The sequence below is a fragment of the Phaseolus vulgaris genome, chromosome 10, assembly GCF_051622355.1.
Source record: "Phaseolus vulgaris cultivar YP4 chromosome 10, ASM5162235v1, whole genome shotgun sequence".
Taxonomy (NCBI): domain Eukaryota; kingdom Viridiplantae; phylum Streptophyta; class Magnoliopsida; order Fabales; family Fabaceae; genus Phaseolus; species Phaseolus vulgaris.
Genome location: NC_143507.1, coordinates 9,184,237 through 9,200,146, shown reverse-complemented (window position 1 = coordinate 9,200,146; position 15,910 = coordinate 9,184,237). Strand labels below are relative to the sequence as shown.

The window sequence follows — 15,910 nt, the reverse complement described above, 5'->3', positions numbered from 1 at the left end:
GATCCTGGGTGTTGAATCATTATAGATTACAAGCCAATTGTTGTTGCTAATTTTAAATTTAAGATTATTTCCAAGATTTTGGCAGATTGGCTTGTTCTTGTGGCTGCCAAAATAATTTATCCTAATCAGTATGGGTTTGTGCAGGGGAGACATATTCAGGATTGTATTGGTATTGCTTATGAAGTGATGGAAACCAAGTAGAGGACGCCCAAGCCCAAGAAGGGGCTCAAGCCCAAGAAGGGGCCCAAGCCCAAAGAATCACTAGGAGCATGGCAAGAGCTTTGGGAAAAGAGTGTCAAATGATGACTCTTCTTATTTCTCTTGTATAGTTGTAGGTGGTGTGGATATTAAATAAATAGGTGTAAATGTATTAGAGAGAGTCACATTGTCCATGTGACTTAGTGGGAGGGTGTAGGTGTAATATAGGAGGTGCCAAAACTAGAAAGGAAGTCACACCTTCCTCATGCTCTAGTTGGCACCCATTTTAGTGTCATTTAGGGGGGAATTTGAATTTGATTGGCTTGTCATTTCAGCACCTCTTAGGCTATAAATAAGGTGCTTTCCTTTGTAAATTTCATAATTGGATAATTGATATAGAGAAACTCTACTCATTTGGAGAGAGATTTGTGTGAGATTTGGATCTCCTTGCTTAGTCTCATCTTGTGAGCTTTTGGAGAGCTTTAAGTGGCGGCTTCCTTCACTCATCTTGGGACTCCATCACCAAGTGGCGTGAGCAACTCCAATTCCCATTCCAGTCGATCTTCAATCACCTAAGTCTCCTTCCTTTCATCTCCATTTCTGTTTTTGAATCGGTAGCTTAGAGTTCTTAAGTGTTCTTCATCTTTTTACCATTTAATTTTGTGTTCATATGATGTTTCTTAAGTTTCTGTTCGGTGCTTTGTGTTCTTGGTTCAGTTTTGATTTGTAATCTTGTTCCATGGATGTTCACAAGGAGATAACACTCTTATTTGAGTTTGGAACATCATTTGAAGGCTATGTCTCCATTAATGATTCCTTAAGCTTTCTTGAGTCCAATTCTGTTTTCAGCATTCTGTTTTGTTCTTGTTTCCTTTCAATTCCGCCAAGTGTTTGTGAAAAGGACATGACACTCATTGTTCAATGAGTTTGGCTTCTCTCTTGGATGGCATTATCCTCCATTGAGATGACCTTAAGTCTCCTTAATGTTGTGTGTCTTGTTAAAGTGTCAATCCAACTCATATCATGAAGTTATTAACATGCTTTCTATAAAGGTTCGAGGAGGTAATGTAGCTTACAAAGTTGATATTCATAAAGCCTTTGACACTCTGAGTTGAAAGTTTTTACTATTAGTTTTGTCACGCTTTGGTCTTCACCCTTCGTTTGTCTATTGGATTAGTATTATTCTTCGTTAAACTATGCTTTCAATAAGAATAAATGGGATTTTGGTGGAATTTTTTCCTTGTCGTAGAGGTGTCAGACAAGGTGATCCTTTGTCTCCTCTACTTTTCTGTCTCGTAAAGAAAGTTCTTAGTAGAGGTCTCTCTAAGCTTGTGAATGGTAAGAAAAATCTACATATGACTAGCCCGTCAGGTTTTCTCACTCCCTCTCATATTCTATATACGAATGACATTTTTGTTTTCTGTAGGGCGAATAATAAGTCTCTTAGGAATTTGAGTATTTTTCTTAAAACATATGATGATTTTTTAGGTCAATATGTTAATAATCTAAGAGTAGTTTTTTCACCATGGATAATTTTGCAAGATTTGTCACCAAAATTCAACGTATTCTTTCTTGTAGTCATGGTTGTTTGCCTTTCACTTATTTAGGAGTTTTTATCTTTGTTGGTGCTCCAAAGGGTCAGTTTCTTCAACCTTTGGCTAATAAAGTCAAACTGAAGCTAGATTCTTGGAAAGGTAAATCTCTTAGCATGATGGGTCAGATTCAATTGGTCAATACGATGATTACAGGACTTCTAGCTTATAGTTTTAATTTTTGTAAATGGCCTGTTTCTCTTCTTAAGCAAGTTGAGCAGTGGTGTTGAAATTTTATTTAGATTAGAGATATTATGAGAAAAGACATATCTACTGTTAATTGGTTTACGCTTTGTTCTCCTTTTGAGAATGGCGGTTTGAAGATTATTAACATTCATCATGAAAATAATGCTTATCTTCTTAAGCTTGCTTGAAACTTTGCTTATAGAAATAGGCCTTAGTCTTTGCTCTTGAAAGTCAAGGTTCTTAAATCAAAATACGAGCTTAGAATGGTTTATAGATCATCATCTCTTTGGCTTAGAATTAAGCAGTTTTATTCTACTATACTTGATTATACGTCTTGTACTGTTGGTACAAGTTCTTTTATTAATTTCTGAAATATGATAAAAGGTGTTCTACTACTTCTTTGACACATATTGCAGGGATATATGATGGTTCTAGCATTTCGGATACAGTTTCTCAGTTTTGGACAGGTTGTGATTGGAATATTGCATTGTCTTTACAATAAATGCCTTATCTTTTTAGTCATATCATGACCAGGGCGAAACATGATATTCCTAATTGGATTCTAGATGAGTCTGGTTGTTTCACTCTTAAATCGGCTAAGACTTTTTTCTTGGAACCAGGATTTCCCTGTGGTTGGGGTAAATTCAATTGGTCTTCATCTATTCCGCATTCCAAAACTCTAGTACTCTAGAAAGTGTTTTTCAAGGGCGGCTACCTACAGATCGACATATTCAATATTCAGAATAAAGGTTTATATATTTGTTCTATGTGTACGCTTTGTGAAAAGTACAAGAAATCTATTCAGTATTTATTTTTAGGAATCTGCTCTAGTTGCTGAGTTTATCCGGTTATACATGCTATGGAGGAAGCTCAAAAGATGGGGCTTACTAATGTCTGGTTGGAATGTGATTCTTCTTTGGTTTGTGATGCGTTTACAAGGACAAATGTTCCTTGGATGCTTCAAAATCAATGGAATACTTGTGTTAATTACTGTGGGAAAATCAAGTTTATGTTTACTCATATTTTTCTTGAAGAGAATGCGTGTGCTGATAAATTAATTTAGGATTTATTTATAGAAAATCATTTTATTGGTATAATAGGCTTCCATTTAGTCTCTTCTTAGAATTCTTTATGAATAGGTATAGTGTACACCTATATATCGTTTTTGTTAACATATGGGTTTTGACCTAATCTCCCATATTTTTGTATTTTTTTTCTTTTTTTAATAATATTTTTTTCATGTGATGACAGATTGATGGTTGTTACTTGAGGTGTCAACGTAACTGAAATGTCAAGTTGCATAGTGATGCATAACATAAAAGCATTTTTATAAAAAATTAATTTATATTAATAAATATTATTATGCATATTAATTAAATTTAAATGAAAAGTTTATAAAACAATAAGTTGTTTGTAAACAAAATTACTTTTGCAGCATTGAAGACATGCCTTATACATTTATGACGTTCTTAATCAGGTAATTTAGTTTGTAGTTTCCTATTTTTAAGGATAAGATTAAAATTAAATACAGTTAATAATATATCAATTTAATATTTTGACACGATTAATATGTATCTAATAAATAACTAATAACATGAAATTAGTAGTTAATTAGAAGTGAATGGTGTGAAGAAAACTAACATGAAAATGTTTTTTGGATTTTTTTGAGTCCCATTTATGATTCCAAAACACGATGTTTTTTAAAGTACACTTTTGGAGGTTTTCTTGTTACACTCCCCATAAGATAAAAACACACACTAATGTATCTCTCTAGTATTTTTTTACAATTAATTTAAAATTATATTCTAGAATATATAATATGAGATATTTATTTATTATATAAATTTATTTTAAACTATGTAATCTAAAATTATGTTTCAAAATATAATCTGAACGTATCAGATATATAATTTATAATAATTTAAAATATATTATAACAAGGATATATTGATCACTAGTTATTAAAATCCAATGTGTCATCGGAAAAATAGAGCTTTAAAAAAGTTTAGAAGATACGCTGTACACGTTTTCATGTTTATATACTATAAATAAATAAGTTATTTGGAAATGCTTTCTTTAAGATTGGATACACTGTGCATTGACTTCTCTTGCCTTCTGTATTTGGGTTTGTTTGCCTACAACTTCCATGTACCGATCCAAATAAGTCGAGTTGTCTTTCCAAAGCGTATTCATCCCTTATTCCATGAAATTTGACAAACCCGAAGTTTAACTTTTTAGAGATGAAGACGTCTAGAACCCTTTTCCAATGCTGAAATACCCTCCATAAATCCTTCTCTTGAAACTCATTTGAAAAATTAGTAAAAAAGAAAGAAGCATATGCCATCTTCGAATTGCAAAAAACTGTTATGCACAACTCCAAAATCACCTTCACAAAAAACTTGAACGACCTTCAAAATCCCTTAGAGACATACCCTTTGATCCCCCTTCAAGTATGAGGATTAGCGGTCAAACTCTGAGCATTTTTATTGAAGATGTTAGTCCATCAGTTATGATATTACTCTTTCACTCTGTAATTACGTAACTCAGGGTTATATATACCCATCTCTTGCTCTCATAATAACACACTCACTTTTATCTTTCTCTCTCTTCCCTCTCTCTCTTCTCTCTCCAATACTCTCTCTCTCTCTTATTCTATATGGTATTCAGAGCATCATGACTTCATCATCATCTCTTTCTGCAAATTTTTCTTCCAAAACAGAGCCTGCTGTGCCCTATATTTTTCACACTCCTATTCCGATAAAACTCGATGCTGATAATTTCTTGATTTGGCGGCAACAAGTCACTGCAACCTTAAGGAGCATGGATCTTCTACCTTTCTTGGATGGGTCTTGCATGCCGTCACGCCTCATTGCTGCTGATGATGCCTCTCCTAAGTCCGTCAACCCCAAATATCTTACATATGAGCGTCAGGATCAGTCTGTTCTTGCATGGTTATTGGCTTCCATGACAGCTAGCATTCTCACACAAATGGTGGGCTTGGATTCATCACATCAGGTATGGAGCAAACTTCAAACCCACTATGCCTCTCAAACCAGAGCACAGATCAAGAAACACAAACAACATCTACGTAACCCCGAGAAAGATAGGTTTATTTCCACCTTTCTCCTTGATATCAAGAAAACCGTCGACAATCTTGCTGCAGTTGGATGCTCAATCTCCACAGAGGATCATATTGAAGCTATTCTTGATGGGTTGTCCGATGAATACGACCCTTTCGTCACTTCCGTTACATCTCGCCTTGATCCCTATACGGTGGATGATATAGAAGCGCTTCTTCTGGCTCAAGAGAGTCGTATTGAGAAAGCCAAACACTCTGTTGATCATCTTATGCAGGCCAATGTTTCTGCTGCTCCCGCCAACATTCATCAATCTTATTCCTCTCGCACAAAGCAGTTTCCGTCTCATGCTACTTCTGGTAATAGTAAACAACGCTTCTATTCCAAACAACGTTTTCCACCCTTCAAGAACTATCACAAGACACCTCCCACTACCTCCACAACAAGAGTGCAATGTCAAATCTGCGGGAAATATGGGCATTCCGCTCTGCACTGTTGGCACAGGTTTGACCCATCTTCTTCATCCCAAGTCTCTGCTAACACATCTCATTTCTCCTCTATTAGTGATGATGATGAACCATCGATCCTTGGCATGCCTGGTAATCAACATGATCCTTTGTGGTACCCTGATAGTGGTGCCTCTCATCACCTCACTGCTCAAAGCACTAATCTCTCAACTAAAACACCCTACACAGGTTCTGAAAAAGTCTCTATAGGTAATGGTTCAAAGTTACCCATTCATTCCATTGGTACTGCCACTTACACTGACTTATCTACACATAATACATTCTCTTTAACCAACTTGCTGCATGTTCCCTCTATTTCCAAGAATCTCTTAAGTGTTTCTCGGTTTGCTCGTGACAACTGTGTATTTTTTGAGTTTTACCCTGACATGAAGAACACCCTTCAAGCCTTAGAGATCGTTGCATGTGCTACCAGAACTACTTTGATTCCTCCGATAGCATCTCCTCCTCAGAGACATATGTAGAGGAAACTGCTCAATCCGAGTCAAGCGGAGAGGCAGAGGCTACGGGTGGAGGGGTAGTCCGACGACCAGAGGTGATGGAGGGAAGTGAGGCCTTAAGTGCGAATACGACAAAAGGGTTATATTCTAGGGTATCTGATACCAAAAGAACTGAGGGTCAGAATAAAGAATCTCTGTCAATCACCAAAGAGGAGATTCAAGGCCAGAAGGGGACTGCGGTGGTTGCTCTGTTTAACCAGGTTGAACAAGTATATATTGTTTCACAAAATTACCACTTTGTGCATGATGAGCTGCCCAAGTTGGTGGTGGATATAGAATGTAGGGGTTCAAAGAGTGAGCCCATTGCGCCTTAAGGCCAGGAAGGGGAACGCGTGGTCCATTTCAGTATGGAGGAAGGTTCTGGATTGCAATAGACACAAATGATTGGTGCGGAATCTATCACAAAGATGAGTCCCTTAGAGGAGGATGAAGGTGGCAACCACGTTGGAGGCCTGGTGTTACCTATGTGTGACGCAGAAGGATACGATGATATCAATGGGCTGCATAACTGTAATTCTAATCGAGAAACAGGGCCCCCTATAGTCATAAGGGATCAAGGTGGGTTGAAACTGCAAGGCGTATTCACTGGATGTAGAAGTGGGAAGGACATGAAATACCCCTTCACGGCAACGCAAAATGAAAGGTCTTAGTGAGTTGGTGGAGCCAAGCACTCATCCAAGGCAGTCCATGAGATTAAGTGAGAAATTGTCTCAGGTGAGGAGAAACATGATGCCCGGTTAAGGTCTACCGTCTGTATCTATTTCAGATGGGGACATTACCAATTGTAATGCTCGTATGCGCTCTACTAGAAAGCTCTTTAAAGCTAGATTTAAAGCAACAAAAGAGTTTGGGGTTAGACTTGATGAGTTTGAGTTCGAAACCCTCTCAACAGGAGTAAGCCTATGGCTGATAGAAGCCTTTTCTAAGGAAGAAATTAAGGAAGTTGTGTGGCAATGTGAAGGCTCAAAAAGCCCTGGTCCAGATGGATTCAATTTCAACTTTATTAAGAAAAGTTGGAATTATCTTAAAGCAGATTTTGTAGCAGCATTGGAGGATTTCCATCAAACAGGTTATATTCCTAAGGGATGCAACGCATCATTTATTGCACTTCTACCCAAAGTAAGGGACCCCTGCAAGCTTGATAAGTTAAAACCCATCTTATTAGTGGGAGCCATTTACAAGGTTATATCTAAAGTACTAGCAGCGAGACTAAAGAAAGTGCTATTGTCTATTATAGACGAAAGCCAATCGGCATTTATAAAAGATAGGGGCCTGGTGGACAGTGTGCTTTTGGCGAATGAGGTGGTAGAGGAACTTAGGAGGAAAAGGAAAAGTGGGTTATGTTTAAAGGTTGATTTTGAAAAAGCATATGACTCAATTAGGTGGGATTTTATGTACGACATGCTTGGTAGGTTGGGTTTCCATAGCACCTGGATAAAATGAATGAAAGGATGTATGAAATCAGCCATAGTTTCAGTCCTCGTAAATGGGAGCCCTACGGAGGAATTCAGGCCGTCAAGAGGGTTGAAACAGGGAGACCCACTAGCTCCATTCCTGTTTACTTTGGTGGTTGAAGGCCTTGCTGGATTAGTAAGGCAAGCTCTAAAAGCCAATCTCCTGTCTGGGGTCAAGATTGGAAGTAAGAAGGTAGAGGTGAGTTTCCTGTAGTATGCGGATGATACACTCTTCTTTGTGAAGAGTCCTGGAGGAATGTGGCCATCATGAAGACTATCCTAAGGGGTTTTGAGCTAGCCTCAGGTTTGAAAATTAACTTTCACAAATCAAAATTAGCAGGTATCAACGTACATAATCATAATCTTGTTAGCTACTCAAAGATCCTGAATTGCACTCAGATGGGTCATCCGTTCAAATATCTGGGTCTAGAAGTGGGAAGTAACCCAAGGAAAAAAGTGTTTTGGGAACCGGTTTTAAACAAACTGAAAGCTAGATTAAGTGTGTGGAAGGGGAGGTTTTTATCGTTGGCGGGTAGGTGTTGTGTCGTTAAGTCTATTCTCACTGCAATCCCCCTCTTCTACCTGTCAGTGTTCAAGGCACCGGAGTCAGTCTACAAGAGTATTATAAGCATCCAAAGGAATTTTCTCTGGGGGTGGGGGAAGGAGAAAATACCGATATAATGGGTAAGCTGGGTAGACTTGTGTAAACCCAAAGAAGAGGGAGGACTAAGGTTCAAAGACATCAGAAAGTTTAACTTTGCACTCTTAGCCAAATGGAGATTGCGGCTTATTTCCCAAGAGAAAGGCAAGTGGAAGGAAGTGATACATTCAAAGTATGGAGCAGAGCTCGAATGTCTTCACATCCCAATAAAGCATCAATCATGGTGGTGGAGGGACATTGTTAAGGTCTGTAGGGAGGGAGGAGGAGTCGGGTGGTTCCAAGAAGAATTACAGTGGAAATTAGGGAAGGGAGACAAGATTAGATTTTGGGAAGATGTGTGGGTTGGCCAGTCAAATCTTAAAACATCATTCCAAATACTGTTTTCCTTATCGGTCAACCAAGAGCAAAAGGTGGAAGATGTTGGTGTGTGGGAAGGCTCGGATTGGCGATGGAGGCTTCAATGGTGGAGGGACATATTTTAGTAGGAAGTTGAGATGGAAGCAAATCTTATGAAATGCATAGTAAGGGCTCCTTTGAAGAGAGAAACAAATGATATCCAAGTGTGGGGGGAAAAGGCTAACGAAAAGTACACGGTGAATTCAGCATACGAATGCTTAGCTAAGCAAACGAGAGGTACGCAGCAGGCTGCCTTTGAGCTAGTTTGGAAAGCTAAAGCATTCCCTAATGTGCTGACAACAACCTGGAGAGTTCTTATAGATAGAATTCCAACTAGGGAGGGGCTATGTAGAAGAGGAGTGCTAGCATGTGTGTTGTGTCTGGTCAAGGAGGAATCGTGTCAGCATCTATTTATTGATTGTAAATATGCTCAACTCGTCTGGTCTCTTTGTCTCAAATGGTTGGGGTTCGAGTTAGTACAACACAATGATCCAAAGATTCATTTTGTGAGTTTCCATTGTTCTCAGGCCAGTAGCAAGCAAAACCTGGTGTGGAAAGGTATATGGGCAGCTATTGTAAGGTGTATTTGGGACCAGAGAAACTCTATTTTGTTTAACCATGGAGTAGTAGATGCAGATGAAATCCTCCAGATGACCCAACTTAAAGTGTGGTTATGGCTGAAATATAGGTCCAGCATTTTCGATTACTCCTTTTTGCAGATTGGATTTTTAACTCGGTGTTATGTATGAACATCATCAGGTAAATAGGAAGAGAGCGGCATAGGACAGGTGGGGTTTTATGGACTCTTGCGAACTAGTATAAGGGTAAGAGGGGATCCTGGGTTCAGTGCTTCAATAGGTCACAAAGCTGTAGACACAGTTGGAGTTGTTTGGTTATGCCTAAGTCTGGCAGGTTTAAGAATGTGCAGGCTGTTTTACTAGTTTGCAGTATATATGGAGGTGAAACAGATGCAGGTGTAGGTCCAACAAAAGCTTTGTCAGAGCTCAGGAAGAGTCCAAAGGAGAGGAAGAAATAAATGCTGGATGAATTGGGTTGGATGACAGAAAGGAGAAGCTGATGCAGGGCAGGGATCACACACATTCTGGCTATAATTGATATAAAGAATTGATCCTGCTGAATGAAAGCCTAGCTGGAGTACATAGGGTGTGCTAATCATGCTATTTTACAATTAAACTAATTGCATGTATTTAATTATGGTCGGCTTACGTTAATCATGTGCTAATCATGCTATTTATTAACAAAACTCATCAAATAGTGATAAATTTATTTAATGAAAAAAATTATTATCAAATTTACAAGTTGACATAACTAGTTGTAATCTATTACAAACAACTATAAAAAAGTAATATACATATTACATTGTTTTTACTCTACTGTCTTTACTTAGTTAGCTTCTTTGTAAGGATTACCTATTGGAAAAGATTTTTTCGTTGTAACAGAGTAAAAATATACACTTGAAACTATATTATAATAATATTTAAAATTAAAAAATCTATGTTAATAATCTATGTTAATTAAAAAAACTATATTATAATCTATATTTAAAATTAACATATCTTCACCCTTACTTATTATATATACAAAATGATGATCTATGTTAATTTTTTTTCTTCAGAATAAAATAGTTTTACAATTATTTTTTCTCTATTTTTCTTCTACCTAATAAATTTTATTTCCAATTTATTTATTTTCTTTTCTATCTAACAACACGACCAACAACTTATATGGTCACCTTACATTTCCATATATATAATGAAGAAATCATTTGCTTCCATTTTAAAATGTATCCTAAAATTTGTTTCTATTTAATAATTTTTTTTATATTATTAGTAACTCATTACTTTTTTTTTATTTCTTTTCCATCTATAGCTTATTAGGGTGTTTATTTACCTTCCAATTGTGAATGAAATTAACAAAATACAGAAAAATAAATGAGTTAAAGAAACTAAGGAACAATTCCATAATGTCCTCAAAACATCATATCCATGATTTATTCATGGATGGATGTGTTTATTTTCCTTCAAGCATAGAACTCACAACATACATATAGTGCAAGCCTACCTTTATGGAATTTATTCTAATACATTATATATCATGCATTCGTAATAACTTGTTTGGATTTCCCAACAACATTTTGAATAAATGGTCGTCCCATTTTTTCCATCGATTTCTTTCTCATAGAACGAAGCTTTTTCTCTCTGTACAGAACTTCAGCCAGCCTTCATAAAAAGAAAAACAACAATCTTATTAGGGTTTTCATTTATCAGAATTGAACATCATCATACAAAAAATTACTTACAACAACTTATACATAATACAAACAGTGTTCAAACCTTTCAAGAGCCTTAGCATTTGTACCCCATTCTACATCTTCCTCTGGGACAAAAGTAGCCACATTCATCTTCAAAACTGGTTCTTCCAGCAGCTTCTGCCCAACCTTTACAAGATTTTCCATGTTCACAGCAGTGGCATTGTCAAGGGCATCCATGGATGGATCCAAGTTATAATCCTGCGCATTAACATTCCTCATGCACTTCAATACCACAATGATACCTTTTTTTCCATTTTCAATTGTTAAACTTGATTGTTATATTTTTACATAAATGGTTTTGATGTATTTATAAAACCCCCACTTTGATTTCGTTAACCTTTTTCACTCATGCATAACTGGTTCAAACCAAGTCAAAGATTAGATCCAATGATCAACATGGACATATATATTCTAATAGTTTCTTCCAAGCAAACACTGAACCACCTATTTTCTGTCAAAACCAGTTTCAAAAACCTAGAAAAACCACGTTTGATCAAATGATCTTCAAGTACCAAAAACACCCTTTTGCACCGTAATTAATGATCACTGTTTTACAAATCCAAAGATGAAGAAGACCTGAATTCGAAGGTAGTAGTCTGAAGATTGGAGGCCAGGGAAGACAGTGGAAATGTAAAACTCAGTCATATCTTTGGAAGCATAATCATAAGCACCAGTTGCAAGCCCTGAAGTTGCCCAAACAGCTGCTGAGAACTGTTCTGCAACTTCAGCATCATACCCAACAGTTTTTACAGTTCCACATCCTATAGACAGCAACAGGATTTTGGTATTTTCATTTGAATTCTTTGGAGTCATTTCAGGATTCTTCTCCTTCTGTTGCTTTATCACTTCTGTCACAGCAGCCATAGCCTGCAAACAAATTTGCTTTATCACTTCCAAAGTTTGCATATTTGGGACCACACCACACATTAATTGATAGTGTGTTTAGTTTTATCTTTAAAACAATCCTTTTTCATCATGTGTTTGGAATGGAGATAGTTTACCGGATTAGTGGCTGCAACTCCACCATCAATCAAATTGAACTCAGTGCCATCATTTTGGAAATAATATGGTGGTAGATAGGTTGGTGCAGCTGAGGTTCCAATGCATACATCTGACAGTTTCGCATCAAAGCTAGGAACTTCCTTAAGCTGCATCACCGATTACCAAAATTGTATGAAAAATGCAGATAAAATAAGAATTATAGTATAAAAATGGATGAAAGACACTTGAATACATGAATATTATTAACTTTATACATTTTTATTACAATTAATTTTAAAGTTTGATGTTCTGAAGAAAGAAATATTTCAAATTCTAATTTTTATAGTAAATTATTCTATGAATGCTCATATTTTTAACTATCGACTTAATAAATTAATATTTGGAACATTTGAACAATGAAAAACAATATCATCTTTAAAAATATATGATATCAGATGACATTAATGTGAAAACATGAACATGAAAATCAGCTAAGTTTTTAATAGATAATTTTGTGTTTAAGATATATCACATGTATTCAAATGTTAAGCTAACTATATATTGTTTAATTTATATGTAAAGTATTTCTGCAGATTGTTATAAGAGATCTTGTACTTCAGCAATGCATGGAAAATTGTCACAATGAGAGATTGGTGAGGTCTTTTGACAGGCAATTACAATTAAGATCTACATATGAAATACACATCTTTTTGCAGATTTATGTGTATCTCTTTAACAAAGTTCTTTGCCGTGTATTAGGGACTATGGTTAGAGAAATCAATGATTATGTGTATGATTGGAATGGGTTTCTTCTTTTTTGGAAAGGGTGTGTTGTCCAACTTTTGTTTGTGTTGGACTTAAATAACATACATACTTTTTGTTTTGGTATACAAGTTAAAACATCCCTGATATAATGGTATATTTTATATTAACTACACTTTCAAATGATCAAACATCATCAGTTTTTGAAGTGAAAATAAAATAGCAGTACCATATTCTACTAACCTGAAAGTTTGAGAATATAACAGGGTGAAGCTTCTTAACGTCAAAGGTTGGAATCACAACATTTGTGAGTGTTTGGCTGACTCTTGTATTTCGCAATAAGTCACGTGCTATGTAATGCAAGAACTTGCCATCATACTTAGGACCTGGGAATGCATTATTCCACCCCCTGCGTGTTTTCCATCAAAACTGATCAAATGTTTCTAATGAGTTTTACCCTAACCATGCTTCTAATTAACATTTAATCATATCATAACCTGATTAAGTCTCAGATAAATTACATGTGTGTGCATGAGTCTTGGCTAAAAAATTGACAGTATGAGACATTCACCATACATCAGAAACACCTAATTAACCTGAAACATGTTTCTCTATTTCTGTCACAGCATCATTATTAAGTGGCATTGTATATAGTTACTTCTTTTTAGTTTTTACTTTTTCTTAAGCATGCATTTCAGAATCAGAAGGAAAGATCTGCTGTTTTGTGAAGTGTTGATATTGAATAAATTATTCTGCATGGTAATTTTATGTAACTATATTCAGAATTATACCTAGTTTCATTGAATATAGAAGGGCCATATGTTTTATAGAAATCTATGAGTTCAGTGGCAGTGGAGAGAGGACGAGTGGGGTCATCTGGGTGAGGAGTAGTTAGCATAGCAGTCATGAGTCCTCCTGTGCTAGTCCCTGCTATCACATCAAAATACTTTGCCAGTGTTGCACTTTTATCCCATGCCTGCAACGCAACCAAACTAAATTGTTAAAAACTTTTTATGTGCACTACTTTCTTCTAGGGTTAAGGTACATCTTACTCAGAAAAAAGTCTGAAAAGCATGAAAACTCAGATCATCATATAGTGAAAGTAACCAGTTGAATTTTCACATTAATTGGTAAACACACAAGTATTCAAAGTGAAAGTAAACTCATCAACAACAAATTATTAAATAAAAATTAATGTTAGAAACCAAAATAATTAGTTATTATTTAATTAAACTAAAGACTATTTTATAAATTAAAAAAAATATTAATAAAAATTTATAAAATAGTTTTTAAATTGATATCTAACTCTTAGTTATCAAGATTTTAGCTACTTACTATTTTATATTTTAAATTAGTCTCTATTAATCTTTTAGATACCAATTTAGAATATAAAATATTAGTAATTAAAACATAGATAGCTAATTTGGATATCAATTTAGAAATTATTTTATAAATTTTTATTAATAATAAAAACCACTTTAGATACCAATAATTTTTACTCTCTAAATTAGCATCTAATTTAGTTAATATAATGACTAATTTTTTTTCTCTTGTTATTTAATAATTTGTTCGTAGTGTATTTGCATTGGTGGATTCTTTTGGAGCAAATATAGCAGTTCTATTAGTGGAAGAGGACTATCTGTTGGACTGCTCCCATATAGTTGTGACAAAGTGCTTGTGCTGGTGTTTTGTGTAGAGGCATATAAGTCTCAATATGCAGTGGTTGTAATTAGGAGTTCAGGAGATTGAGTTTGTATTCTTGTTGATGTATGTAGTTTTTTGGGATTTATGCATATATTATAATTATTTTTTTTAACAGAATTTGAGTATCTCTAATATGTTTTCCATTAATTCATTTTTTTTTTACTGTAAAAACGAAATATGCAAACAAGTTTATGGGTGGCTAGAGTCCCATCAATATTGTGTATGAAACCTAAAAATCAAATTTCTATAGCACATCTATGTTATTTGGAAAGAAAATTATATGAACTGTTATTTGTTTGGCTGTTTTATGGTCCTATATATGACTACATAAAAGTGGCATTGTTTTCAAAAATGAAGTCTCAAATGTTGGAAGTGTTTTAGAGATATTTCAATTCTTATATATATATATATATATATATATATATATATATATATATATATATATATATACTCATAAAGGCCTATATATTTGTGTCTTGTGAGTTATTAATTCTTGAGAAAAGAAAGTATCTTCCAAAAGTTCAGTGATTCACCTGAAGAGACTTTTCCAAGTGCTGAAGAACTACAGCAGGAACCAGACCCCTAATGCCACCTCCATCTATGCTGAGAATGGTGATGATGTTTTCATAGGCTGAAGATGGAAGCTGTGCATTCATTCCACCAATCAACTGAGAAGAAAACACCAGAAAAAGCAAAAGAAAAGCAGCCATTGTTTTGTTCTAAATGCTTCAAGGCAGAATAGAAACTTATGTTCTTCTTTGCAAATGAGAAGGGTATTTATAGACATTTCTAACCAATGGAAATATCAATACAATAAAACAATAGCCACGTTTTTTTTACTCATTGAAAATGCTACAATATATATATATATATATGTGTGTGTGTTAAACTGAAACAACTCTGCATCACTTGTATGGAGATTAATTGTTTCTTTGGAAATATATTTGACAATTATTTATAGATTAAAAAGGATAGTTAGAAGATGAATACATAATTTTTGGATTAAAATAATTAAAGGCTATTCAATTAATTTATTTAATTTAAATATCTATATAAAAAAATTAAAAAACTGTGAATGTGATTTATTAAAATTATAAAAAAGAGATTTGACTGTGTTATAACATAACTTAAAAAAGAGGTAAAAGTGCCATTTTATCATGAAATTTATATAATTTTTATTTTATTTTATAGTCAAAAAGTATTTTTAAGAAATTACAATTTCAGATTTTTTTTTTAATTTTTTTTTTATTAATGATCAAACATTTATTAAAACAAAATAATAGTATAAATATAATTTAAGAGGATGTTAAGAGAAAAGTTATAGAATGGTCCCCTAATTAGGAGTGGAGAAAGAGTAGTAGTTATTCTAGCCCAAACACTAAACTTCATACAGATGGACTTGGACCATGATGTACATGCAAATGCTTTTATACAAAAGATAATTTAAACATATGATAGCAAAAGCATTTCACCTAAATAAAAGAGTACTAGTTATTCTATTCAGATATATGCACTTGTCGGCACCAAGTGATTCAAACAAAGT

General features: G+C 34.8%; 1 protein-coding gene across 1 annotated transcript; it reads right to left on the bottom strand.

The window, feature by feature from the left end:
• Window positions 1-10,575: 10,575 nt before the first annotated feature.
• Window positions 10,576-15,121, bottom strand: LOC137819460 (patatin-like protein 1). Its single transcript, XM_068623313.1, has 7 exons — window positions 14,901-15,121; window positions 13,455-13,639; window positions 12,907-13,072; window positions 11,922-12,068; window positions 11,497-11,787; window positions 10,943-11,118; window positions 10,576-10,828 (listed from the first exon to the last, which is right to left on the bottom strand). Exons 1-7 carry the CDS (start codon window positions 15,075-15,077, stop codon window positions 10,702-10,704), a joined length of 1,269 nt encoding a protein of 422 aa, XP_068479414.1. The 5' UTR covers window positions 15,078-15,121; the 3' UTR covers window positions 10,576-10,701.
• Window positions 15,122-15,910: the final 789 nt, after the last annotated feature.